Source organism: Chlamydotis macqueenii, chromosome 14 (genome assembly GCF_036417535.1).
Source record: "Chlamydotis macqueenii isolate bChlMac1 chromosome 14, bChlMac1.mat, whole genome shotgun sequence".
Classification (NCBI taxonomy): domain Eukaryota; kingdom Metazoa; phylum Chordata; class Aves; order Otidiformes; family Otididae; genus Chlamydotis; species Chlamydotis macqueenii.
In genome coordinates, this window is record NC_141569.1 from 4,897,755 (window position 1) to 4,924,347 (window position 26,593).

General features: G+C 40.7%; 1 protein-coding gene across 1 annotated transcript in view; it reads left to right on the plus strand.

Moving 5' to 3' along the window:
- The window catches only part of SLIT3 (slit guidance ligand 3), a 502,049-nt gene that overhangs the window by 430,284 nt on the left and 45,172 nt on the right, over positions 1-26,593 (plus strand). The window contains exons 28-29 of the mRNA XM_086758841.1: positions 13,086-13,183; positions 19,928-20,067. Coding sequence (XP_086614967.1) covers positions 13,086-13,183; positions 19,928-20,067 — 238 coding nt within the window. The remainder of the gene's footprint in view (positions 1-13,085; positions 13,184-19,927; positions 20,068-26,593) is intronic.

Genomic DNA, 26,593 nt, shown 5'->3' on the forward strand with positions numbered 1-26,593 from the left:
AATCCAGATTGCTCACTGAGGAAGGGGGAAGGCTGTGTGCTGATAGCTAGCTTTGCTGCTGCTCTTTCCCTAAAATGGGTGATGAATGCGTTTGCTATAGATAAGCCATGGTTGAAGCAGTGGTTTTTCGGTTGTTCTTTGGGGACAAAGCCCCAAAGACAGTGGGAGATGGTGTGAGAGTGCCACCTATGGCAATGGGCAGGCTGCACACGCTTGGGCTCTGGGGTGCCACCAGTCCTGGCAGGAAATCTCTTCGTGTTAGGAAACTTGTGTTTTCATATTAAACACAGACATAGGTGTAATTCTCCAGTGATGTTTTTTTTTTCTCTTCTCCATAGCATTCTTTGAAAGATTATTTAAATAATATGTGTGATTTAGATTGTGAAGTATGATTACAAGCAGAGAAGTGAAGCTTTCTTCTATTTTAAATGCTGCTGGCCACCTGCGGTGCAAGTGTGTGTGAGTGCAGCTGCTGGCTGGTAAATAGATAAGGGTACCGTACTAATTCATTTATCCTGCGGAGTGTGTGGCTTTTATGTGTTCCCATTGATACTGTAAAATCAAGTCTATGGATGTTGGAATTCAAGAGAATAATCAAACTTGCAATCAATAAGCCATTGAGAAAGGATTTACTTGAATAGCTGTAGTAAAAACTAAGGTGAGTGAAACCAATGCTCAGTGTACTTTGAGATTGCTGTATTCTGAAAATGCCCTTTTGGATCTTTATGGCTGATTTTTGTCTCTTTCATACTTTTTCTTCTTGAAACTGCAGTAACGACGACTGAAGGAGAATAATTTTCTTTCTTCCAAAAAAGTTATTTGTAGAACTGAGGAGAAAGAGTTTAAAATACATCTATGTTTGATCTGAGATGAAAGGATATTACTAACCTGGAATATGAAATGAAGTATATGCCTAGGCATCGCCACAGCCTCTTTGATAGCTCAGATAAATGGGAGCCTGAGCTGTAGGGATCAGGATGTTTGTCCACTCTGGGTTCTGCTGTTACGAAAAGCTGTCTGAAATGCAAAGTGAAGACAGGTAAAATTAGTATAGCACATACCCCACACTTCAGGCAGCCGATGCTGATGTGTTGCTCTGTAAATTTTATCCAACTCTGTTCACCTCCCTGTTGAGTTCAGCCAGTGTTCTGACTTTTCTAGCAGCACTGCAGTATCTTGAGGGTTCAAGCAATTTCACCAGTCATCCAGAATGACAAATAGAATTGGAAAAATCCTGGGTAAAGCTCTCGGGCTTTGGAGAGACAGTATTCTTTGCAGCCAGACTCTTGTGGTGGGAGGCATTATAGCGAAGCCAGAATGATATCTAGTGAGGAAGCTGGCTCCAAAGTTCTGCTAGGAATTTGGCTCTTCCTCCTCCCCACCCCCTGCGCCAGGTTTTCATCTCTGAAAACAGAGCTAGAAACTGAGAATCTCAGAACAAAGTGTCTCTGGGATATGTGGGATTCGTGTCTGTCACGTGTTGTACACAGGTTGTAACTAACGTGCCAGCACTTGAGCAGATAGATGTGGCCTAGCGGCAGCCGTGACTGTTCGGCATGGGGCTAATAAGCAGGTTGTATCAGTACAGACCCCGTGCCGTTAGCATGGGCTCAGTGCTGCGCTGACTGTATCGTTTGCGCGCAGGGGTGCACGTGGCCTCGCATTTGCTTGGAGCACAGGCGGATGACGTTGGCTGTATTTGCACCTTGCTGCGGAGATGTACTTCTGTAGTGTTACATGAATAATCTGCCAGAGTTCTAGAATAATGGCTCTTTTAGGAGTATTCAACATAGAACTGATCTTAAAACATAGATATGATAGCGTTTGCTCATGTACAGATACTCTGGCCAGCTCTTACAGCTCAAGGCTGAGACAGTGCGAGTTTGTTCCAACGGGCCAGTTTCTCAGTTATGCTGATTTGGGAGGGGTGATATGAATGCAACTGAGTGTAGAGGTTGGCTGCTGATGCGTGCCAGCTGTGGGAGAGTCCATGCCTGGTTCCTTAGGCTAATGCTGTTTGGAAATGTAACTCCATGCTTTTGTTCCTTCGGCTCTATTAACTTGCATGTCAGTCCCCATATACATCAGTCAGTGCACGAAGAAATCCCCGAGTTGGAATTGCAAAAGGAGGAGAAATTGGAAGAAACTCTTAAACCAGCCTGCCCTCATCCACGTGAGACAGGATAGCAAAACTTCTCTGCCTTCACATGTTACTGTCTTGGCCTCTTTTCTCTCCCGGTGTCAGGGTTAGGGGGACAGATATGTGAGCTCAATGCCAGATTTTCATAGGAAGAAGTCAGTGCAGCTTATTCTGGCTTGAACTTTCCTTCCGATAAATTCTCCTGGAGCGTGTGTTTATGTGATCTGGGGTACAGTTTGTAACTGTATTTAAAATACTTATTAATGAATGTTGAAGAAGCTTTTTCCACTCTGAGTATAATAAAGCAGAAAACCTTTAGGGATGAGAAGTAATGGGTGGCCACATAAAATGAGTATACCTATATTTATGTATGAATTTTCAGGGCAAACACCAATGTCAGTAGTAGGTGGTTATCATTTCATATAATGCTCGTAGGGCAGAAAAAACCTGCAGAAATCACAGTATTTTACTGTGAGTACTTATTCTGTAAACTTACTTTGTATCAGTCAGTGTTATTTCTTTTTTTTTTTTCGCCCGTTCTATTACAGTAGGTCTAAAGAAAATGGAGATTTACATCTAGAAGAGCATAAAAATGAAAGGCTTAAGAAGAGATTACCGCCACAGTTGCTGGCAGAAGGTGGTGAGGCACGCATACACCCACCGCAAGCCCTGTACAAAACATAGTAATGTATTATGGCATGCCCTAGTGAGGGCTCCTAGCAATAAAGCCAGCTCTGAAGAAGTATTTCCATTTTTGTTAGGCCAGCAAGAAAGCGGATGTTGAGAAGATACAGACATTTGCTATGTTCGTTCAGTGCTGCACCAGGAGCAGCTGAGCAGTTAAAGTGAATAGTAAGCCATACCCACAGGTGGGCACTGTAGTATTTGTTCTTTTGTCAATGTGGATTATTCCCCCCGCTTTGTTTTTACTAGTGTTTTTCTGGTCTAGTTCTAAATGCTTTAAGAGATCGAGCTTCCAATCATTCTTTTCCCAGGGTAAAGGAGAAGTTTTTACTGGCATTTTGTCTGAATTTGAGGCTCTTCTTATGTTTGCCTGGTCCTATTACACTAAATAACAATCTTTCTTCCTCTGTGGTTTGTCTGTCTTTCAGGTGGTTGCTGGTGGCTATAACTCTGCTTAATAGAGTTCTCTGTAACCAGCTCTTAATTTTCTGCATCCCACCATTTCTGCATAATTGAATCAATTGAAGTAGTTGGTCACAGCTGAAAATCTTTATTGTTAGATTTTCTAGTGATTGTCTGTCATCTATTATCTTTGAGGCTTTCTTGGCATTGATTGTGCTTGACAATATGGCTTTTGGGTTTCTTTTGTTGTCCAAGAACATGAACAGAGGTTGTCCTAGGAGGCTAGTTGCCTTATTTTCCGCTTTCCATTGGGGATGATGGAATTGGTGAAGTTGCTGTAAGCAGGCTAAGCTGAAAAGAAAACTTGCTTTATCACGTGAGAGTAAACTCTCTTCTGTTAGTAGAAATTATATAAAGCCAGACTAGCTTGGGAATTAGTAGGTTGCTGTGTAGGTGTAAGTGCACATACAAGGCAGGTAGAGTTGCACCAAAGCACTGCACACTCCATTGCTGACAATGTCAGGCTCCAGCGCTGAGCTGGTGCAGGGCAGGCGCTGATCTCCATGCACCCCCGGGGCTCCACTCCACTCCACTCTGGGCACCTCTGAAATAAATATTGTGCTCTTGCTTATTATCATCGTGGGCATGTTTGATTTTTGTAGTACTACAAAAAAATTCATTTGCATGTTTGCTTCTGAGAACATCACTGCCTGCCTGGGTTACCTCTCACAGTTCAACCTGCTGCCAAAGTACAGTCTTGGTTTATGCCAGAGAGGATTGCTGGTATCTCTGAAGTGGCAAGCCTTGTAGGGGGAGCTTTATATAGCTTCCACAAGCAAAACAGATTATAGTGGCATTCTTGCTGGTATAACATGTATTTCAGTGAGAGAACTTTTATCAGTACAGAACTGGTCCACAACCAAAGCCTGCATCTTTGACAGGCAGGGATACACCAGCAAAAGTTTCTTCAAATGGACTTCTGACTCTTCCAGCATCTTTAGCTCTATTTATTTCAGAAATCTAGAGAGTGCTTTGGAGAGGTTTTTAAATCACATAAGCCCTGCCTCATGTTAGGTTTCACTGGGTTCCTACATGTGATGTGTCCCTCCTCTCTCATGCCAGCTGCGTTCAGTAGCTTAAGTGTTAGGCATGGGTTAATTGCCTTGAGCAATAAGTTTAAAATACAACCATTTTTTTTTATTAGGAATTGTGTTTTCTATACAAATGTCTGATCTTTATAACTTTCTCTACAGTGTTCACTTTAAAAAAGAGCCACTGGCTTTTGGTAGCCTGAGAGGGAAAGTTTTGTTGTCACTGCAACAGGTATTTTAAAATAAACAGGCCCCAAAGTGTTTTGAGGGTCCTGAAAACATTGTTCTCGTTCATGGATATTGGGTGAATTAGAAACTACATCAAAAGTATTCAATGTCTTTTTTACATCAAATATTTTGCATTGGATCTTATGTGCAGAGGCAACCCTGGGCAAAAAGAACTATTTTCAGTGTCCCTAATTTTCTTCTATTTCTCCCAACACATTCACCCAGTGATTTGCATCAGACAGTTGATCGAGTAACCTTGGAAGCTCTGCAGCACCTGCCGCATCCATTTTGGCACCTCTGGATTCAGTTCAGGTATCTGCGATGTGAATTGGCTCCGTGATTGATGAATGACATATCTTCTGTCATTGATTAAAAGACCAAAAGACCATTGAAACCCAAAGTGCTTATGTAAGGAGAGGTTTGGAAGGACGGACAATCGGGATTTACATGGTGATGAATATAATTGCAAAATAAACCTCAGATGTCTGCTGAGAATTAAATTTCATACTCATAGGAGAAGAACCAGAGATTTTAAAAAATAATATGATGAATCCTTGCACTTTGACTTTGACAGGCATATTCTTGATTACTAGCTATGGAGGTAATGGAAGGTGTATTATACCCTAGAGGATCATAAATCTTTCTGATTTGAATAAAATGAGGCTTAAGAGAGCAGAGTTCACCTAATTTACTATAAATTGACAATTGTGATTTATTAACAAGGACAAGGAAGTCACTAAGAAGTGCTACTGCCATGCCCAATTATTGTTTAATCAGGTGCCAGATGAAGCTAGGCTGGCATAGAAGATAACACTACAGTGCTGAAGATGGAGGGGTATAAATAACTGTTGTCTGCATTTTTACTTCAGACACTGACACTGTGGAAGTTTTCAGAGGGTGTTAAATCGGCCAAATGGTGGAGGGGGCAACAGCAAAACCAGTATCACTGGATCTTCTTTTCATAATCTAGCTTCTATGCCCTTTAGCAAAAAGTATTTCTCATGCAAGTACAGCTGTATCAACAATATACTGAACTAAAAAGATAAACCAGAATTGTGTAGTTAAATTAAAATTTATTTTAAAACTTTTTTTCAGAACTAGAAATGGATGAATTTTTTTTTTTATATTAAATTAATTGGCTTGTAAACAGCAATCCTCAGAAGGTACGTTTTTGTTACCCTGTTGGGACAGATGACTAAAGAGAAATAGTTAATTCATCACCACTGTGCATACCCTAACCTAGAGGCATCCAAGGCAAGGGTGTCTGTAGCAAGGTCTGCATTCAGCAGGAGGAGTCACAGCGTTTTTGTGAGCAGATGATCAAAATCCTTCAACTTCCACCTGGCAGTCTAAAAGCAGTCTGATCCAAAATTACTGTGATATTATCCATGCCTTGCCAAATAATTTGTATATATGCCTAAGCAGATGGATCTAACGTACGCCCTGCCAGCTCTTGTAGTTGTTTGACCTTGCCAATGAGCGTCATCTACATCTTTTCCAGACTGAGCCTTAGCCATTTTGTCCGTGGCCAGAAAGAGCATAAACAAGGAAACAGTATCACCTGGATCCACTGGTGTATATAGACATCAGTGTGTAAGCTGTCTACATATATCTTTATATCGGTGCAATCAATTAGGAAATCAGTTTCAAACGGTTCCATTGGTAAAATAAAAGCTGAGTAATTCCCAGTGCTGTATTTTTTTAGCCCTTCCTGCAAAATAATTTAGATTATTTTATATTTTAAAAATTCACTCAGATTGCAAAATCTCTAATTATTTGATAACTAAGTATTCCCTTCACAAAGCTGAGTTGCTGTGTTTGCATCAAGTCCTTCATGCTGCAATTAGCATAAGATGGTGCTAACTTTCATAACTTGCTTTAGGATTTACAGTACACGTAAAAATTTTCCTTCTCACAGTCTCATTATAACAAATACTGGATGTCTTTGCAATGAAAGGCTCTGAAATACACAATCATGACTAGAACTTGAGATAATTTTTCCTACCAAACTTGTATCTGGGTGTATTGACTGTGTAGCTGAATTCACGGCATCGTGTTTCCTTACTCAATTATGCAAAATTCGTCTTGTTTCTGCTGTGTATTTATGCCTTCTAGATGTATATACCACAGGGAAACTGCTGAAGAGCTCATTCTTATTTCCTAGTGTAATTTTCTAGTGGAATTGAGATTTACGTGATAAAACTTTGTTTGTGAAACGTTTTCCCTCCCTGCCCTGGGACTATTTCAATTTACTCTCCAATTTTGACTACTTATGACAGAGGGATATAGGTTTCAAATCTTGAAAGACAGCACTGGTAAAGATGCCACTAGGTGAAAGACTGTAGTGTCAGTTTATACCTCGTTGGATAGCCGCGTGCCATAACTTCAGGAAAGTCTTTGATATTTTTCACTTTACTAAGCATGAAAGAAGCAAAACTCAAGTTAAAAATCCTTTCAAGAGTTTAAGCTGAATTCTCCTTCTCTGCTGAGTGTCTATTATTTCTGGATGTTTTTACCCCCTCTCCTCTCATCCCATCCCATCTCATCTCTTATGAAGCGTCAGGAATCATGACTTCTTTACACAGCACATTTATCCCTTCATCCTGCTGTTAGACCTTTGCAGCTCTGGACATATGAATGAGTCCTGCTGGCACTTGCAGATGTAGTCCTAACCCTCAAGCAATCAGGGTACATCAGAATTGCTCTGAAAACTGTGTTTATTAATAAAATACTTTGCAAGCTGTGTGGAAGCAGAGCAAAGCTATACATAGTGACTGTAAGTGTTCATTTTTTCTTAATTTCACAACATTAGGAGGTTACAATTTTGAAGCTGGCAGATACTTGTAAGTTTGAATGACATTCCTGAATACACACTCATGGAATACATTGTACTTCTCGCTTTATCTTTCTGTGAGTTTTCCTTCAAGCCTATCATGAAGTGGAAGATGTGCGTAGCCTTTTCCCTTAATGTAATGATGGCCTATTAACTTCTGAGCAAGGCACCCTTAAGACAAGTGTATCAGCGTTTGTGAGACTGAGGGTTGAATGTGGCGGCGTTATTTCCACTATTAGGAATGTCAAGGACTAGGTTTGCAGCACAGTATCTTTGTAGCTGGTAACTTTGTCTGATTTCCCTAAAAGCTTTAGCTGTATTTAGAGCTTGATAATTAAGTTGTTTACAAAAATTTCCTAGTTCTTAATTTAAAGTCTCTAACAACTATATTTGTCTTCATCTAGTATTTTTACTAAACACATGAACACTACCATCTGTTCTCTACGTATACCATCTAAATAAACTTTATTATGAACACATTGTGTATTGTTAACAACTCAAATAAACTTTGTTGTTTCTTTTGCATAGCTGATTTTTCCAGCATGCCTTAAAACATTGTAGTCATTGAACAAGGCTGTAATTAGCTGGAAAAAGGTCTCCTTATTCACAAACCATTGAAGTTGGATAGACTTCTGCCTGTCTGCAGGTGTCTTCATCACTGACTGGATCGTATTTTCACTGCAGTCAGCAGTGAGTTTTATACGCCAGGAAGTTTCTACCTTATACCTGTGGTGAGCTCCACGCTGCTGCCTCTGACCTGCGCCTGCTGCTCTTGGAAACAGGTGAAGGATCACATTAAACTGGGCAGAGGTCAAATCTGTGCCGTGTGATCTTGAATGAAGCATTCAGTCTCCATAGACAATAGTCATTTGTGAAAATTATTTTTTAAAAAAATCATTGCAGTGCTTGAAACAGTGTCAAAGCAAATGCCTGCTTTTTTATCATATTATCCTTTGTTCCTCCTGCTGAGATCCTTACTAGTTTTTGCTGCTTGTTCTTGGGTATTTTACTAATCATGATGTAATGTTTTCCAGTATTGGATACTTGTAAAGGCTAAAATTTGGCACAGCAGTACTGAGGAACAGCTTGTGTATCCGCTGATGCCCAGGACGGTTAATTACTGTTGGGTATGAAATGAAGAACTGACACTTTCTAAGTATGGCGGATAGTTTCTGTTCTCACTCACTGCAATACGGAGCTGGAGCAGCCCAGATCAAATCTGACCCAGCTGAGGTAATTCACATTTAAAAAGGCAGCTGGACTCTGAACGTGTATGTCTTCTGATTAGTTCCAGGAATTTTATGTTTCAACACCTCATCCTTTCCTTTCCTGCAGACAATGAGAGAAATCTTATAAAAGTGTTTTGGATCTGATTCTTTCCTATCAGACTAGACAAAAATTTATTACAACTTCAAAAAGCTCTAGAAATAAAATATAGCACACAGAGGGACCTTCATCCTCTTTCTGTGAATTGCTGAGACAGTCATATCTTTTTGCTTGTCCTTGAAACAAAGCCTGCACCTCTTTTTCTGATTCAAACTTCATTAAAAGGCTCTTTAGTCTTGAAGCAAATATACAATATTCTCCTTTGTAACAATACTTATTTCCAGATAATGTAATTCAAAGAGTTTTTCCCAACTCGCAGATAAATTAATTTTAGTGATGCTTGACAGCAATTCCATTTTTCCAGTGAGAACAGTCTTACTGTAAATTGAGCCTAGAGAATTGCATTAGTCATCTGAAAGATGTTTCTAGAATGTCTTTAGGCTTTTCTGGGTAGTGGCAGTCTTATAAAGAAATAAAATGGCCTTGCTTTGCTGTAGATTTATTAGTACCAATATTTTCTGCAGCTTCTCCTTTCAGAATCCTTTGTTTTTCATGGTTTTCTGTGTTAGAGAAATTGTACTTGTTTTGTGGGCTCTCAATGTGCTATTGATAAAGTCAACTCGGAGACAATAATCCTCAGAGAAGGATTAAGTGCTGTTTGCCATTTATTAAAATGAGTAAACTGAGTCAGAGAGACTCTAATTTTCCTAAAGCCACATAGCAACTTAGTGTTCTAATTAAGTCTGATTCAGCAGCACGTATTAATCGGTTTCCATGGTGCCTGAGGCCCAAGAAGCCAATAATTCAGCCATGTTCAGTACAGAAATGAGAGCTGAGTCTAAGTCATGAGAAATTTCATGTGCCGTGAGAGAAACTGAATATGTCTTGCTTTTATTTTAACATTTATCTTTATTAAATTTTTACAAGAACATTCAAAATAATCTGAGCAATTACAGTAGAAGTGATGAGACTGTTTTACACGGTGTTCAACTGCGATACAAACCTCCAGAAAAATGCATAATGTGGTTTCTGCTTTTGTTTCTTGCTCTGCTTAGCTGCAAAGGGTTTAATATTTTAGTGATACGGGGATATAGAGTTCATAGGAAACAGAAGTAACTGACATTAGTGAAGTATCTATAAAATAGGCAATTCTCCAGTGACACAGGAAAAGTATTTGTGATCTTAGAAATATAAAAAATGGCATCTTCCAGCTTCACTGGGATAACGTGATAAACACACAGCATTCACAACACAGATGGACGGAACGCGGGCAGTGTTGCACCAGGGTGGCAGCCGATCAGTGCTAATGCTGCACGGCTCGCGTCCGTGATGTGCTGCGGGCCCCATGGTGCCAAAATAAAACCTGTGTGAGCTTCCCTCGGCGCGTTCCCAATTCTTCCCAGAGACATCTAGGGGCACAGGATTTCAAATGGAGAAGGACAGGCTGTTTGGCAAAGGCAGCGGGGATGAAGCAGAAACCCTCTCTGCCAGGCCTCAGGTGAGGTCTCCGTGTGCTGCCTGTGCTGCTGCGTGGGGGAAGGAACTCGCAGTGCAGGAGGGGCTTGGCCAGGGCTTTCTGTTGTTGTTTGGAAATGTTTCTCTTCTGATTTAACCCAGGAAAAGCATGTCCCTTGTCTTTGCACAAATTTTAAACTACAAAGCCGCTTCTCCTTCCTCTGGGGAACGCTGGGGACAGAGCCTCGAGAAATGCGGCTTTGTCTCCCATTTCTGTAACAAAGCTCCTCTGTGGTGCTGGACGAAAGTGTAATTGCAGTACGATGGCAGTGTGTCTTCCCTGACAAAACAGTGATGATTTCAGTAGTATTTGGAGGACTGAACTGCATGACATGTTAACCGGAGAGCCCAGCACCATGACTGGAGAGACCAGATCAAATGAACTCTGTAGAAAAGTTCACACTTTTAGGTTGGTTTTGGCTTTTTTAAGCCTTGATTAGGCTTAATTGAGGTTGCACCAATTTCAAGATAAGCACTCCAGAGACAAATTAAGATTGCTACTACTGTTTATTCAGTACTTGAAGCATGAGTGGAGCTTGAGCTGTCACAGGACCAGCACAGTCCCTGTCCTGCTGGCTTGCTGCCTCCAGGCTGGAAATTGCTGGAAATGGGCACACCAGTCAAGAGCTGAGCATGAACTTCTGATCAATGTAGGATGTAAGAGAGAGGTGTGCAATGGTGAACAAGATCTGTTTCCTTCTAATGCACAAAACCACGTAGTCTTGGTTCTTTTGGAAAAAAAAAGGTAGGGAACATTTTCCTTGTTGACAGCCAACTAAGCCTTTCACACAACTTTGACGTAAGAACATGAGAAATGCCATAATGGGTCTGTAGTGCATTTACTGCAGCATGCTGTCTCTCATGGGGGCAGCAACGAATCTTCACTGTTTGAGGAGAGTGCACAAGCCTGGCCACCATTCCTCTCCAGTTCTCTCAGTGCCCACCATCATCCAGCTAGGATTGGTGATGTCTGCCTATAGCCTTTCACATCTGGTTTGTATCTTTTGTCCATGATCTTGTCTAATGGCTTTTATACTATCTGACTTCCTGTCTCCTGTAGCAGAAACGTCACAGAAGCTCATACTTTGGAAGAACTATTTTATTTTATCTGTATTAAGCCGATCTTATAATATCAGTAGGTTTCCCCCTGCTGTTGAAGGACTCGCTGTGTGACAAATTCTGCATTCACCGCCTTCATTATTTGCAAACCTCAGTTATATCACCCTCAAGAGCTTTCTTTTCTCCAGACCTAAGTGTCCTAGTCTTTATAGTATCTTCTTCTGAAGTAGTTTCTCAATCTTCTTGAACATTTTGGTAGTCCTTTTCTAACCCCACTGTATTCATCCTGAGGCAAGCAAATCATTGCCAGGCATCTGCCAAGTACAATGTTAGGTTTCTCAAAGTCTATTCTTAATTCTGATGTAACAGTGTATCTTAAGTGAGAACAACAAAGTCTCAAAGCTAGGTGGAAAAACAACTCACAGTTGATGCTCACATGCAGTATATGGCGGAAGCATCAAGATGCTTCATTTTGACAACACAGCCATTATAAAAAAATAGGACTATAGAAACTATTTGAGTGTCCCCCACTCCGGTGCATGGCAACAGGTATGTAAAGTCTGAAGAGAGTTGGAAGCTGTTGCAAATTCAGTGGAGAAAGGAGTGACTTCTGATGAGCGTTGTCAGCAAGGGAAGTTGGCGGTGGTAGGATGGTGTTCAATACTAATGCTGAAAGGTTACAGCTCTTACAAATTGATCTCATGGGCTGGCATTGCCCTCTTCGCTTAGAGACTCACAAATAGATATACCATTGTTATTCCTCTAAAGTGTGATGTAAATAATGGGGTTTAAACCACGGCAAAACAACCCAGCAACCTTGACTGAATTAATGTATCTCCTGAGATGTTTTTCTCATCTTGATTGCAGTCATGTATCAGCTTTCCAGTAGATGAGCTGGCAGAGGGCCACTGCCAACGGGATCTTTGGTAGGAAGAGTAGAGATCTCTTGAACTTCTTGTGATTGCACAGATCCCTTGAGTATTGAGGCTTTCAGGTGTCTTGATTCCACCCGACTGTGTGAGTAGCTGAAAAGCAAGACCAAACTCTTTAATGTATTTGCCAATTTTGCAAATAGCTTGGTCTAATCAGCAGAATATAATGATCAAAGAAATATGTCTATGCCTTGAAGAGCAAATAAAAAGTCATTTGGTAACAGTGGAGGTTGTTCAAGCTAGTGAAGTTCAGTTTGAACTGATATATGTTTTAGGGGAATCTTAAGAAGCGAACTGATTCAGTGGTGATATCTCAAACAGCTTTCAGTGCGTTCTGTAGAGAAATTCAAACTCAGGTCCCATGATAAAGATTAATTTTCCCCTTTTGGGTTTTGACAGTGCATAGTAGTGAGTATGGTACTGTTGCAGTGTTCAACTGACCACTTGGTAAATGTGGCTGAATGAACGCTGGCTCTGTGTGGTTCTGTGCTGACTGTGTATGGCCTTCTGCTTACCTTTGGTCATGGTGAATTCTTTTCATTGTAGCTAACATTAGAAATTAAAGTATGTTGGAGTAATGATGAAACCAGCTGTTTCCTTAAGATAGTCAAATGAAAGAGTTAACCAAAATGTTGAAACTGAAATGACGCCAAGATAGCAGCCAGTTCCATTGATCAGAACAGTTGCCCTACCCAGATTCTCACCTGAGTGATGGATATATCTGTCCATCAATAAAGAACATTAGGTGATATGATGGGTCTGAAGACCGCAGACCTCCTGTAAATAGTGCCATGCATAGGGTGAGGGAGTAAGAGACATTGATTCAGATGGCATGAGTCTTACTAACGTTGTTTCTTTTGAATTTTCCCAAATAGGGTCGAGACTGCAGTGTGCCCATTAATTCTTGCATTCAAAATCCATGTCAGAATGGAGGGACCTGCCACCTCACCGAGGCAAATAAAGATGGATTCAGGTAGTAACACAAAGTTCATTTAAAAGGAGATGATAAAATTAAATTTGTTTCTACTTTGCAATAACAAACTATAAGAGCTACTTTATAAAACCTGCTGCATGTGATATTTCTCTTTGCCATACAAAAAATTAATCTGATTTCATTGGTGACATATTGTTTTCTCTGAAACAGGCCTCCTTATTTTCTCTTAGTGGACTGTACTCTTAAGAGCTATTTTGAGCAGTCGTCCTGATCTGCATCATGTTATCTGTATATTAATTTTCCTTGGGGCATTTCAAACTCACATACACCCTTTGTTGTATTGGTAAAGTAAGCGCCTGTCGCTTGACAACCAGACGCAAAATGTTTTCATACTGAAGAATCTTGTAGTCAAACAGGCTTTAAAGAAACAATTAAAAACCATGGAGAGACGGCCACGTCTTGGGCATTGTGCCTGCAAGAGAATAACCTTTACAGCTGGACATTATGGATTTCAGTTTTCCTGTATGAGAAAGATGTAGCATGGGTGGAGATACTCCAAGAGAAGTCCAGAAATGTTCATGATTTTCATGAGCACACTGGGAGATTTGTGCTGCTACAGGCACTGCTTTACAGCTAAGAAAATATAAGTTCAAGGCTTTGGCCACTGGTTGTCATTACAGTTGATAGAAATTATTTTTTTAGAAGAGAGTTGCTGAAATTTTCATAGATTTGGTCTCAAGTATTTATGCTATTTCTTGCACAAAACTTGTAGAAAAGTACACCATCCTGTTGTCTCAGTTGCATGTATGAAAACCTCACTTCTAAAAGCTTTTATACATTACTGAGGCTGCTGCTTTGTCTTCTCCTGTATACAGCGTCCTATTGGTGACAGCTGGAGGGAGACAGAATTGCAAGGTTTGTAAGTGATGTAAGCAGGGAGTGAAACCAGTACATTTTTTCAGTTCGATTCCAGTTTGGTTTCAGCTGTGATTAAGACTGTTCCAACTGTGGTTAACTGTTAACCAAGTCAGCAAACCCATATCATCTTAGGTCAGAAAATAGGATTTTTTTTTCAAAATAGAAAGGGCCAGGTGAAAGTCTGAGTGACTGGCAGGGCTTTAGGTGCAGTGGCGGGTTAGCGCTCCCCTGCTGTTCCCCTACCAATGGTAGGATGCCTTTTATAGTCCCAGCAAAGCATTGTGGCTTCTTTTTAAGTCCCCAGATCGCTCCTGTGGGAGCTCCCATTTTGCCCTGTGGGTGGCATAAGTGGAGAAGCAGAAAACAGAAGAAATGCCCCAAAGCTTCTCTCTGTCTCTGCGCCTCCCTCCCCTCAAGAATTCCCCCCTTACAGAAACAGATCCAGCACATGCTGGACACAGAAGGACACTGATATTACAGAGGAAAAGTGCAGGTTGATGGGGATGAAGGGACACTGTCTGGCTCTATTACAAATAACAACCTGAGGCTTTTCAGCACGGGAGAACAAGAGTAAAACATGTGGCCACATCTCCATGAGGGACAGTTTAGAGCTCAACTTGAGCACCTGTGACAAGGCCCTGAGCAGAGCAGAAGAGCTCATCTCCTGGGTAAAGATGTGTCTGGAGGCTCATACTGGTGCATGGTGGTGGGAGAGGATGAGGAGGCCCTGCGGATCATAGCACGTGCAAATGGTCACGCTGCTTGACAGGACCCCATAGATTTTGGTGAAACTACTACTCTGCACTTCTGATCTGATCTCTCTCTCCTTGATTTAGATTTTAGCAGGCTCAGGAATTTTTGGAGTAGAAGTTCAGGTTCAGTTTCTGCTTGAGAGAAATAAAGGTTTGGTGGTCCTCGGTTCGGGTTCCCTTCTGATCACCCTCGTGTAATAGTGTTTAGACAGGTTTGCTTGTGCCAGAGCAAAACTGCACCATATTAGAATATCTGCTTTCTGTCACTCAGTACTCATTTTTCAGAAATCTAATTGATACTAAAAATGTACTAGTAAAATATTTTATAATATCCATAATACTGGAATGAAAGGCTTCAGCTTATATTTTGGATCAGGTTTTTCATAAGCATTTTTGTTTTGTTCTGTGGTAGAAAGTAAAAAGTTTTGAATGACCTGAAATGAAAGCTACTTCTGTATTTTTCTCATGAAGAATTTTATAATTTCAGAGGCTTTGCTTCAGTTCCAAATGAACGTTTCTGAGATCCTTTACAAAACTGCAGGGGTGGTTTTGTTGGTTAACAACATTTGAGACTTTTTAGCGAAGATTTCTGCTTTTATCGTTATTTATATAGTTTCACTTGGTCTAATAAAAGACACATAAAACCATATCTTTTCAAGATCTTGCTTCATAAAATTGTGTGTTCAGCTTTTGCATTGCTCTGTTTTCTCTCCATGCTTTTAATTGAGTCCATCCATAGCCCCAGCTGCTCTGGAGAACAGGAGTGTGGGGCTTTAGCATGTCTTAGTAAAATGTGGTGTGGGCATGGAATAATCAGTGAAGGGGAAGATAAAGAAACATTTTGAGATTGAATTTGGTTGGTTTGGGTTTGGTTTTTTTTTGGTGAGAAATCTCCGCTCCAGTGGATGGCAGCAGTCAGAGTTATGTACATTTAAATTGTGTTCATCAAGATGGGAAAACGTTGCCTTAGATTATATACTGTGAGGAAGTGGATGTCAAAAACATTTTCATGAGAGGCCTCCTTGGGTTTTTCTGTTGTGTGGCCTGTAAAAGAAATTATATCTTCTGTATATTCTCTTCCCCAGGGAAATATATTCATACGCAAGCTCTGCTGCCAAACTTGTCAAATCTTTACTCTTGTAAAAAGGAAACTTAAGCCAAAGCTCTCCCCCTATGAAATGCCAAGCAGTTTAACTCTCAAGTTTCTGTAGCCTTAGACAAGAAAATTACCTTTTAAATAATGCTAAGGTGGTGATACTCCCCAGGCAAAGGGAGGAAATTCATAGTTATGGCTGAGATTCCAGCCTGACTCGCCCGCTGTGCCAGGTACCCACAAAGGCTCGCAGCAGCGGGGCACTGAGCCGCTCAGATGTGCTGTAATAGCAGGTCCTGACGGGGCAGCCACGGGGCACAGGTTCAGCTGGAGTACTTCGGTCCTTCTTGGCAGCTTGTATTCTTGCACTTTTTCAATTCTGAGTAATTTTCACATTCTCTTTTTTTTTTCAGGTAGGGACAACTTCTGTATTAAAGAACAGTTAAGTGGCATTGTGTGGCTATGGGGATTAGAAACATTTTCTTCCTCCCTTTGAATTGCTCATTCTAATCTAATCTGTATCTTCTTTGGCAGAAGGTTGCCAAAAAAGGTGCTTATTGAGACTGATAAATTAAGATGGTCAATCAGACATGCCCTGGTCATTTAGCATGCCTGTAAGTGAGACTTTGCCAAAGGAGGCAAAGCTGTCAGCTCTGCTTCAGCGAGCCACAGGCAACCAGCTGATCCTTGATAACCTGCAGTGCTGGGAAACAAAGTCTCTGGATTATTTTAACTTTTCTCCATATAAAACCCCCTCAATTTTCCGGAGCGTTTTCTTTAGCATTTTCCACACGCTTTAAGTTCCCTCATAAATGTAAAATCCTGGAACTCATTAACTCCCTAGTGTTAATTCTGCCTAGTTCAAGAACAAACGTTGCACTTCCAGACTTACAGGCTGCTCCATTGGGATGTAGATGTAAAAAGCTCCTTTTCCAAGAAACTGGAATATTCCTGAAATAATTTACTATCTCTATTTAAAAGTTTATTTTTTTTGAAACATGATACACTGTATCTGTGCCTATGTTAATAAACAGATGCTAAACTGTTTCATTAGAGTTTGGGGAAAAAAAAGATTTTTGAATACAGTAGACTTACAAAATTGTCAGTATACTTCAGCTCCAAGAGTTTAACCCAAAACGTCATTAAGTTCTGTGTTCCTTTGCACCTTCATGAGGATAATGATGGTTTGAGGTTTTATTTACTTCTGTATTTTTAGGAAAGCACAACACTAACAGAAGATCCCTAAACAGGAAGAATAGGGAATTTGGACCTTAATGCCATCACAGCATCTTAGAAAATAGTTCTTTCCTGCACGGCTCCATTGTTTCTGACATCCAAATGAAATGCTGTCTCACAGTGCTTCACTATTTAGTCAGGACAAAGTTTTCATCGTTGTCTCTGGAATTAATTTTCTCTCTCGGTCAGCTGGAACCCAAGCTCGATGACCTTCCAGTCACTCTGCAAACTTCGTTTTTCTTCTAAGCTTTTTCTGGGAAAATAAAGACAAACAGTCCCAAACTGCAGCTCTTTCAACATATGGTCCAATCCGGGTCCTAAATTGTATGCTTTATTATTTAATTCAGTACTCGTATTTGGCATGTTTGAATGCAAATCAAAATAAAAAATCGTACGTAAGCAATAATGTAAAGACTTCCTATAATACATAGGGACCAGTAGCCAAATGTCATCAATAATGCTGACATTTCCTTGGGTATGGAATGTGTCCTAATACTGAGCAATTGTATGTTAACAGTCCCATATGCATTGTTCCTGATGGTGGCTCTACTGAGTTGAACCATTAATGTGATAGTATTTAATAATGTCATTTTTAATTGCATACATCCAAACTGTCCCAATTCTTTTGTGGAAGGAAAATGGTGTTATATTCACATAAAAATAACCAGCACAAAGCCACTCTTGTTGCTTTTCTTTAAATGGAGAGGAAAGAATTGTGCTCCCAAACTGAGACCTTGGATGCCAAGTTGCAGCCTGGAGCATATTTTTATGGCTGAGTTATAAAGCCCTGAAAATGGAGTTTTGTAATCGAAAAGGGAGACATGATGAATGTGCCACTGTATTTAATTAGATGTCTTTAACCCCCTCCCTGACACTTGCATTACCACAAAAGATGGTGTGCCAGCTCTTCTCTCTTATCTGCCTCCTGTGATCCCCTGGATCATTGCAGGGTCAGCAAGAGGATGTACTTTATTAGCAATAATGAGCTTGAGACTGAAAAAGAAAAATATTTCTTGCTGATTTATTGTGTCCTAAATTGGATTTATTTGAGCAGTTTGGTTTGGTTATTCTTGGTGAAGGTTTTCTGACTCTCATGACCTATGAATAGTCCCTGCAGAACTGAATGACGATGGCTGTTAGCATGTGAGCTATATGCCTGTTCTGTACCCGTCCAGAAGATCTTATGCTCAAGACAAATTCCCTACCCCTTTTTCTTCCTCTTTGCTATTCCTTTAATTTCTGAGGTTGTCCATGTCATTACGACTGTAACTGTATCCTCAAGGTCCAACCTAGGACCAGTTGAAGGTGGATGCAGGTGATGCCCCCTCCCTTGTGAGTCCCTGCACGCTGTTCAGTCTGTGGCACACAGGAGTGAGAGACGCAAATGTCATGCTGAGAGCAACCAGCCTAAAAGTGCTGCAGTTTTCTTCACAGATTCTGAAGACCTGCTGTTTCTCTGGGGTATTTCCCATCTCAACCCCGTGATACCTACCTACAGCAGGATAACCACTCCATGTTCACTTTGTCCATCTGAGCTGAAAAAAAAAAAAGTACCCTGCAGCTGTCCCTGCATTGGAAATTCTCCTGGTTTCAGGAAGCGGTGGATGGCAATTAGTGTGACTGCTCTGGTGCTTTCTGGTTTGCATCCTCATCAATCAGTAGTGCTTTACATTTGTTCAGATCCTTTTCTGCCACCAGAACTTGCATGGAAAAGAAAGTGAACAGCTGAGTGAATGTGTAGTTTGGACAGGAACTCAAGACGACACAACTTCCCTTCCACACACACGCTTTCTGTGACTAGTGAGCAGCAATACTGGTGCTTCAGATATCATTGCTGGCTTCTTAGAAGCCACTGAAGTGACTGGAGCACTTAACAGATGCTTTTAGACTCTCTTTTAGGAGAGACTCTCTTCTAGGTGGCCTCCACCTCTTCATCACTTACAGCTAGTTTTAAATATAAGGGTTCTCTTAGCAACTGTAACTTCTAGATCTAAAGAGGAAGCTGAGATTGAAAAAAAAATTGAAGTCACTCTTCAACCCCCGAGTTTCTTACACTCTCTCTAGGGACCATACATCACAGTCTTGTGAGATAAAATACTTTGTGCATTTATCCTTCAATAGCGCCCACATCCTTACAGAGCCATTCCTAGCTCTGCTGTTGTTTCTTTGTGTTTTAGTTGAATTATCCAGACATCATCAGCTCTTCTACAAATAGATGTTGGAGAAACGGTGGAAGTACTGAAACCTTACTGCACTTGTAAAAGCAATAATTCCCAAACATTTCGTGTTTGGACAAGTGACAAAGTGGTAATGTGAAGAAAATGTTCATGTCTGTAAACTCAGTTCAAGCTGCCGTTCTTTAAAGAGAGCGAGCTTTCTAAAAGGTGACAAGTCACCCTCTGATTGTGCAGTCCTCAGTAGACAAATATCCACGTGCTCACAAAATCATTAATGGAGGAGCCAAGGATTTGAATATTGTGGTGAGTGTTTACTCTCCTGCCCTGGAGTTGCTTACTTCAATTCAGGGCTGGGGTTATCAACAAAGCAAGCAAAGGGAAGCACAACAGAGGCTGTCTCCATGCAAACAACCACACATGACCACATGAATCATCAGGCTGCATCCTTCACCAACCACATAGAGTTAAAGTGCTCTGCAGTTCACAACAGCAGTGAATTTGACTCCGCCAGCTCACTGTTATATGTTTTAATTTCAGTTTTATACCTCAAACTTCCTGCCCCTTCAGATCCATGCTAACTTTTATTAATTTTTTTCTTTCTCTAAAGCTGTTCCTGTGTCCTTGGGTATGAGGGGGAGAGGTGTGAAATAAACCCAGATGACTGCGAAGATAACGACTGCGAGAATAACTCTACATGTGTGGATGGGATCAACAACTATGTCTGTCTCTGCCCTCCTAATTACACAGGTAAGATAGGGCCACAGCCAAAGAGGAACAGGAATCCATGAGCAGTCCTTTCATTGCCTGAAGGGAAGGGTCCAAATGCACGTTTACTTTGTCCATGAGTGTCTAATAATCCAAGAATCTAGTCCCATTTTAGAGCCACCTGGATGTCTTCCTGGAAAGATGTTAGTTCTACTGATATTGCGATACACACAAACATAGCCACTTTCCGGAGTCAAAATACTGATGTTTCATTGTAAAATACATTTAAAAATAGAGAAGTTTAAGGTGTCAGAGAAATTTGTACTTCTGCACGCACATTCTGTAAATGTATTTCAGAAGTATTCCCAGTACCGAGCTCAGTCTGATGTACATCTGTTCTGAATCTTGGAAAATAAAAATAGTTCCTGTTTAAATTATGGTAGGAAAATAGCTTTTGGGGCACAGCTTTCACCTGAGATCTCAGAGGTCCGCATTTATTAAATAAAATTAACCTGACAATGTGCTGTTTAAATTCATTATCTCCATTTCACAAGTGGAGAGGCAAAGGCTGTGTAAGAAACCATAGGCTCGGTGATAGCCTTCAGAGTGCGCCCATGGCAGTTCGCCCAGCTCGGCAGATGTGCAGTCACCTGCTGAGTGCGCAGTGACAGAAGTTGGTAACTGAGTTAGAAATGGAATCGGCATCTCCAGTGCCCATCCTGCATTTCAGATAAATTCCTTCCTAAACCTTCTGCAAGAGCAGAAACCTTCCGAACTGGAATCTAAAAATGCTTTTTCTCAAGTCGTTCCTGGAGCATACCGTGGTCTCATTCAGACTGCGTTAGCACAGCCTTCCTGGCTCAGCATGGAGTGGTAAGGAAACACCTGCAATAGTTCCTACTTCCATCCTTTGAAATGAGTTTATTACCTTCTACGCATGGAGAAGTAATGAAGGGCTTCTTGTATGCTGGAATATATTACATGTCAGGGGATTTAATGAGGATCAAGCTTGAGTGGCTGAGTAAGGCAGGAGGAAAGCTTCTAGAATTTCCAAACTCTTAAAATACTTTTGTGGCTGATACAAAGGAGGCCCATGTAAATCTTTAGCTGAGAAAAGCCTTAAGACTTGAATGTACATTTACTGGAGTTCTAAAATGATCTTTCTGCCAAAAACTGAAAAATTTCAGCTTAGCTGAGTGCAGAGTTTTGCTTATAGGATATTGAGCCCATTGTGCTTACTTGTGCACTATTTATGTGAGCTGTTCTTGGGTGGTTTCAAACCAAACTCTATACAAGGAGGCAGAGTCTTTGCATTTACAAGAGGAAATATATTTGCCCAGCCAAGAAAAGACATCTCTAGTGTGGAACTGAATCCAGTGTATATGCAAATACGCTTTCCTTTTCACAGGCGTGTTGCAAATTATCTTGGTTTTTGCAGACAAAAAAGGTAGGAAAGAACTACATAGGGATATCTTCTCAAATGGCAGTCTGGATAGGGGTCAGAGAACTGATATGATACTTCAGAATCAGTTTCAAAATACTTTTAATCAACTTCCAGGTTTTTTTTATTTTACTTGAATGTTTTCTGCGCTGTGTTTATGCTTCTTAGCAGGAGTTTGTCAAATACTAGACAGTCTTTTAATGCAGGATACACACAATTGTGTATAGCACACAATAAGCACTTGCTGTCACAGTGCAGGCAACAGCTTTGCCTACAGTTGAAACAAACTGAATTTTTGAAGAAGAAGGAAATACTTCTGGAAAATGTAACATGAATCATGAATGAAAAAGGTTGCAAAAGTAGGTGTGTTGCTTAAATTAGAAATCTGAAGGGTTACAGTAGTTCATGTTGCTTGAAAATAGGAAGAGTTCAGTGCACTATGATAAAAGAATTGCCTTTACCTCCATTTTGGAGGGGGATTTTTCATCAAACATCATCAGTCACCTGGAAGGACTCGCTGCAGTGCAGCTGGCTGGGCTGACCTATCCCTCAGAGGTACAGCTGGCCCTCCCAGAGCAGAGAGGCAGGGAACAGCATAAAATGGCGGGAAGAATGGAAGCCATCAGCCAAACAAAAATTGTAAACAAGCCAAGCAAATCTGAGCCATGGCTTTGAGAGGCCTCTAAGACTTGAATCCAAACACAAGAAATTGGACATGATCTGAAGCTGCTTGATTAAATGAACAGCAGCTAAGGAAACGCCGTGGAAGCACATGGGCAAATCATGAAGAAGCATTTTGAAAGGATTTGTGTACCTGACCTGGAAAGAAGGGGAATCTATTGACCAAAGAGTCTGACTGCAGTCTCCTGTGGCATCCAGGGCATCTCTGTATATATCCTTTTCAAATAAACCTTTTTACACTGAAGCAATACCTGAAGCTACTATAGCAGTAACTGTAAAGAAAAAAAAGTAGGTGCAGATGACTTCAGTATTGTGTTGAATATGCTAAGAAGAGTGGACGCTAAGATTTCAGAGAGAAAGCGAGTCTCTGGAGGAGGCAGAAATACTTACTCCTGTGCTCAGAATTGCGCACTGAGCTACCCTCTGAGGTGCTGGCTGTGCTAAACATTTGCCAAGTGTATGTTTTTTTATCTATATTTATATGAACAAGGAACGGGTGATGGAGAAGACTTTCCAGGGAAGCAGTTTTGCTGTGGAGTAGTCTGGGGGACAATGAGGTCTCAGTGTGGTACCATGCCTAAAAGGGCAGTGGTGTCCGTACGCAGGGTGTATCAAGTAGGACAAAAAATGTAGGTAATACCTCTTTGTGTTGTGCCCAAATATTGTGCTTAGTTCTGTTGTTCAGAATTCAAGGACCAAGTTGAGAGATGAGAAAGAGGATTAGAGGTGAAACAGAAAAAAATAATTAGGGAATTGAGAATAGGTCTTGAAAATCTCAAGAGAAATCTTACACTTACCTAAGTATAAGCAGACAGAGCTTTTTTTTTTTTTTTTTTATTTTCCACAAACACTTGTATGAGAATAGAAATTTCTTTAAAAGATTTCTTGGCTGGCCTTTGTGGCTGAATCCAGACCATACATTTTTATCAACGTAATTACACAAGACTTGGTTCTAGATACAAATTGCATTTCTCAGCAGATGCTGTAGTTAAAACACGAGTTCATTCACGAGTCATCTGTGTTATGCTGGAGATCAGACTAGATGTTTCTTACTGATCATCTGTGATGTTTGGAGTCACATTTAGGCTGCTGGTTATAGATGCCCAGTTCAGCTATTGCAGATTCCTTCTTTTCTCTGCTGTAGAGGCGTGCTGGCTCTGGTAGCACTGGGTAGTAGGTAGCCTGAGTCCCTCATCGCTCTTGTGGTCTTGGATGCCATTATACTGGTAAGACTGCAATGATACTACTGTAAACACTGCACATGTGAAATAAATGTATGTTTTAATACAATGAATAATCTGAATACAGGGAGAAACATGCTCTTGGATCTTCTATGTGTGGTGTTCTGTAAGAAATATTTAGGACACCCCTTGGTTTAGTTGACTAATGGTTAAATCATGATAGTGAATCTTATGTTCCTAAATGAAATGCAAATTAAAAATGCATGTGTTGGAAATGTTGACTGTTGACAGAGTTGCAGTATCCAGGGTTTGGTTTTTCCCATACCTTACTATTTTCCTGCTTTATCTTCTGTCTGTCTAGTTTTACTTGTTATAACCTTTTTAGGAAACAATATCTCAAATAATGATGCATGAATTTTGCTTTCATTGGTTGGAATAAGGAAGGCCAAAGATCTTTCTTCAATTAATAACTTTTTGCAGTGTTTTCCTTTAAAATTCTTTGACAATCTTTTTCCCTGCTCAAAGTAGATGAAAAATGGCCAATTTGTTAAGCGACTGTTGAGGGATGGAATTTCCCACACTCCAGCCCCATTTCAGTTTCATTTAAAAAAGAAAACTCACACCAAAAAGCAACCCACACTCACACAATAACCTCCTTCCTAGTTCCTTTCCATCTGATAACTTTAAAACAAATGTGCAAATACAAATAGATCCCATGAAACAGGTAAACATAAGCTGAAGAAGACAAAAGTGAGAGGGAGGGTAGGCAGGTAGCTGTTTGCCATAAAAAAGATTCAAGCCCTTACCTGCACCACCAGGTTTCTTAAAGTCAGTATTTTCAGTGTTTGTTGCCTGTATGTACATAACCAAACCCATACTTGTGCGGTGTAGCAGAGTCCTGATGGCTTTTATTGTCAGCTGCTGTCTTATTGTTCCTCTCCCCAGCTGGTTATTCTAATCCTGAAGCTAAATTATAAGCATGTATTTCCTTCAGGATAACTATGTCCCCCAAGCCCAGCCAGCTCTAAAGCCTGAGCAGTCTGTGGGCTGGTTTACAACCTGGTTGGACTCCTTGAATGGATTACAGCTCCTCCTCACAGTTTTGTGAGGCTTTTCCTTCTCTTCCAAAAGAAACATAGATGGGAACATCAAAAAGAGGAAGCTATGAATTAGATCAGTCACCTCATTTCTTTTCCTTTTTGTATTTTTCTAATTTTTTATCTTTTGACTTTAACATGGCCCATCTCCAACTATGGATACAAACATTCCACTATCTCACTAGCTTTGTGGTTTAGAAACGTAGGACAAAGTTCATACAGTTTTTTCCTTCCATCCCTTTTTTCTAGTCACGACTGTCATAGACCTTCCTGAGAGCCATTATTGTTTTGCTTATAGTTCTAAATCCACATATAGAACTTCGTATCTCCAAAAAGAGATCCTCTTCTCAGCCTCACTGTCCTTTTGTGCTCTCCCTTGAAGAGGTCTCCAAACATACGTAAAGGACAAAATGGGCTGTACCAAACGTGTACTCTGTACTTTGAATGGTTTTATGCTTTACTTGCTAGTGTATTTAGGTTTGTTTGGGTTTTGTTGTGACTTTTCCTTCTTCCCAGGAAGGATTTTAGCCAGAAGCAGAAATGTGTAGCGCTTACACACAAAAAAAAAAACCCATGAAATATTTCCAGTTTTGCTAAGGATCCTAAAAAGCCTCAGCAAACAACCACACCTCTTTGTTCTGAAACCTAAACAAAAAACAATAGCGGCTTCTCCTACTGAAAATAGGCCTTTTCTAAAATACATGGCATCTCATGGTGGAGAGGGGCAGGGAGCAAATGCTTTAAAATAGTTTATTTCCCTGGGAAAAAGCTGCAAACAGTTTGTATCACAGGCAAAAAAAAAAAAAAAAAAGCTAGAAACTATTTCTGGTTTTATGTGTTTGGAAGAGAAGGCTGAGGTCTATTTTACCTTAGGGGACCTTGTGGTGTACTGCGGTAGATGGTATCTGAGATTTTTGCAGCTATGTGCTGTTAGTGATTATGGTCCCTTTTTTGACATGTCTGATTGTGGTAATCTTGCATGGCCAAAGCCAAGCACTGAGTCAAGCCAAACGGCTCTGGAAGTTGTTGTGTGGTGTCTCATGGCTGACACTTTTTGCTGGAGCTCTCCTGCCCATTTCCCTCGCTAACCATTGTGAGACTGATCTGCAACAATCCCTGAGGTGGGCACCAGTGACCGCTGAATGAAGCTGAACTGGATCATTGCACTGTAGGTTGTTTCTTCCCCCTTGCAAGTTTTTAACTACGTGTTTGATATAGGAGCAGGAAGGGTTTTGGTAGCGCGGTTCGGCCTTGTGGTCCAACAAGGACAGGGACTGCCTGGTAAACACTGAAGGCTTAAGCAAGTACTTAACAATCAGCCCCTAAAAATTTTGGAACTTTGGCCATCATTTCTTTGAGACAAACACAGAAAATTGTGGCCAAAGTTTGGTGTGTTTTCTTCCTTTTATTTGAAGAAGTTCTGCCTTACATGGAAGTTTCTCAGTTTTAGTTACTTGGCAAATGTGAAGTGTGCTTGTTTTCTGTGCAAAAAAATAAAAAGGCACCCACATTTCCCTCTTGCATAACTATGAATGAGAAGTGCTGGAAGTTTTTAGCTTTGTTCAAGAGGTTAAGCCTGTTTCCAGCCCTGTTTTATTAAGAGAACCACATGTCACTGCTATCTGATTGGACTGTCTTATCTCATTGTACTGGGACTGAAGAAGGAAATAGTGCAGTAACTGGCAGTGCTGGAGCCTGTCTAGTCTCAGTATGGGTGTCCTGTCGTGTTGGACTTCTCTCAGCTCCAGCATTTCCTCTGGTCATATTTCCATTTGTAAAATGTAGTGTGTCATGTCTGGGGAACCAGATATACTGCAGCATTCATCTTTGTTCATCAGGACCACGGTATATCTTTAAGAATACAGAATCTCAGTAACTACTGTCTTAAAGGATGGGTGGAGCGAATATCATCCACAAAGGGGATTCACGATTCATACATTCAATCTGTGAAGAGACACATCGGAGGCTTAGCAGTTAACCACGAGCCCATCACTTACCTGCTCACTGGCAGGCGGTCCATACTGCGCAGTGACTAGAGCTGGGAGGAGCAGAGTCTCCTGGGCACAGTCAGTGTGTTCAGCACAGTCGTGGCCACCACGGTCATGGCCGTGTTAAAGCTGCCAGTAGGAAATATGGAAATCTTTCTGCATATAAAGTATTCTTCAGAG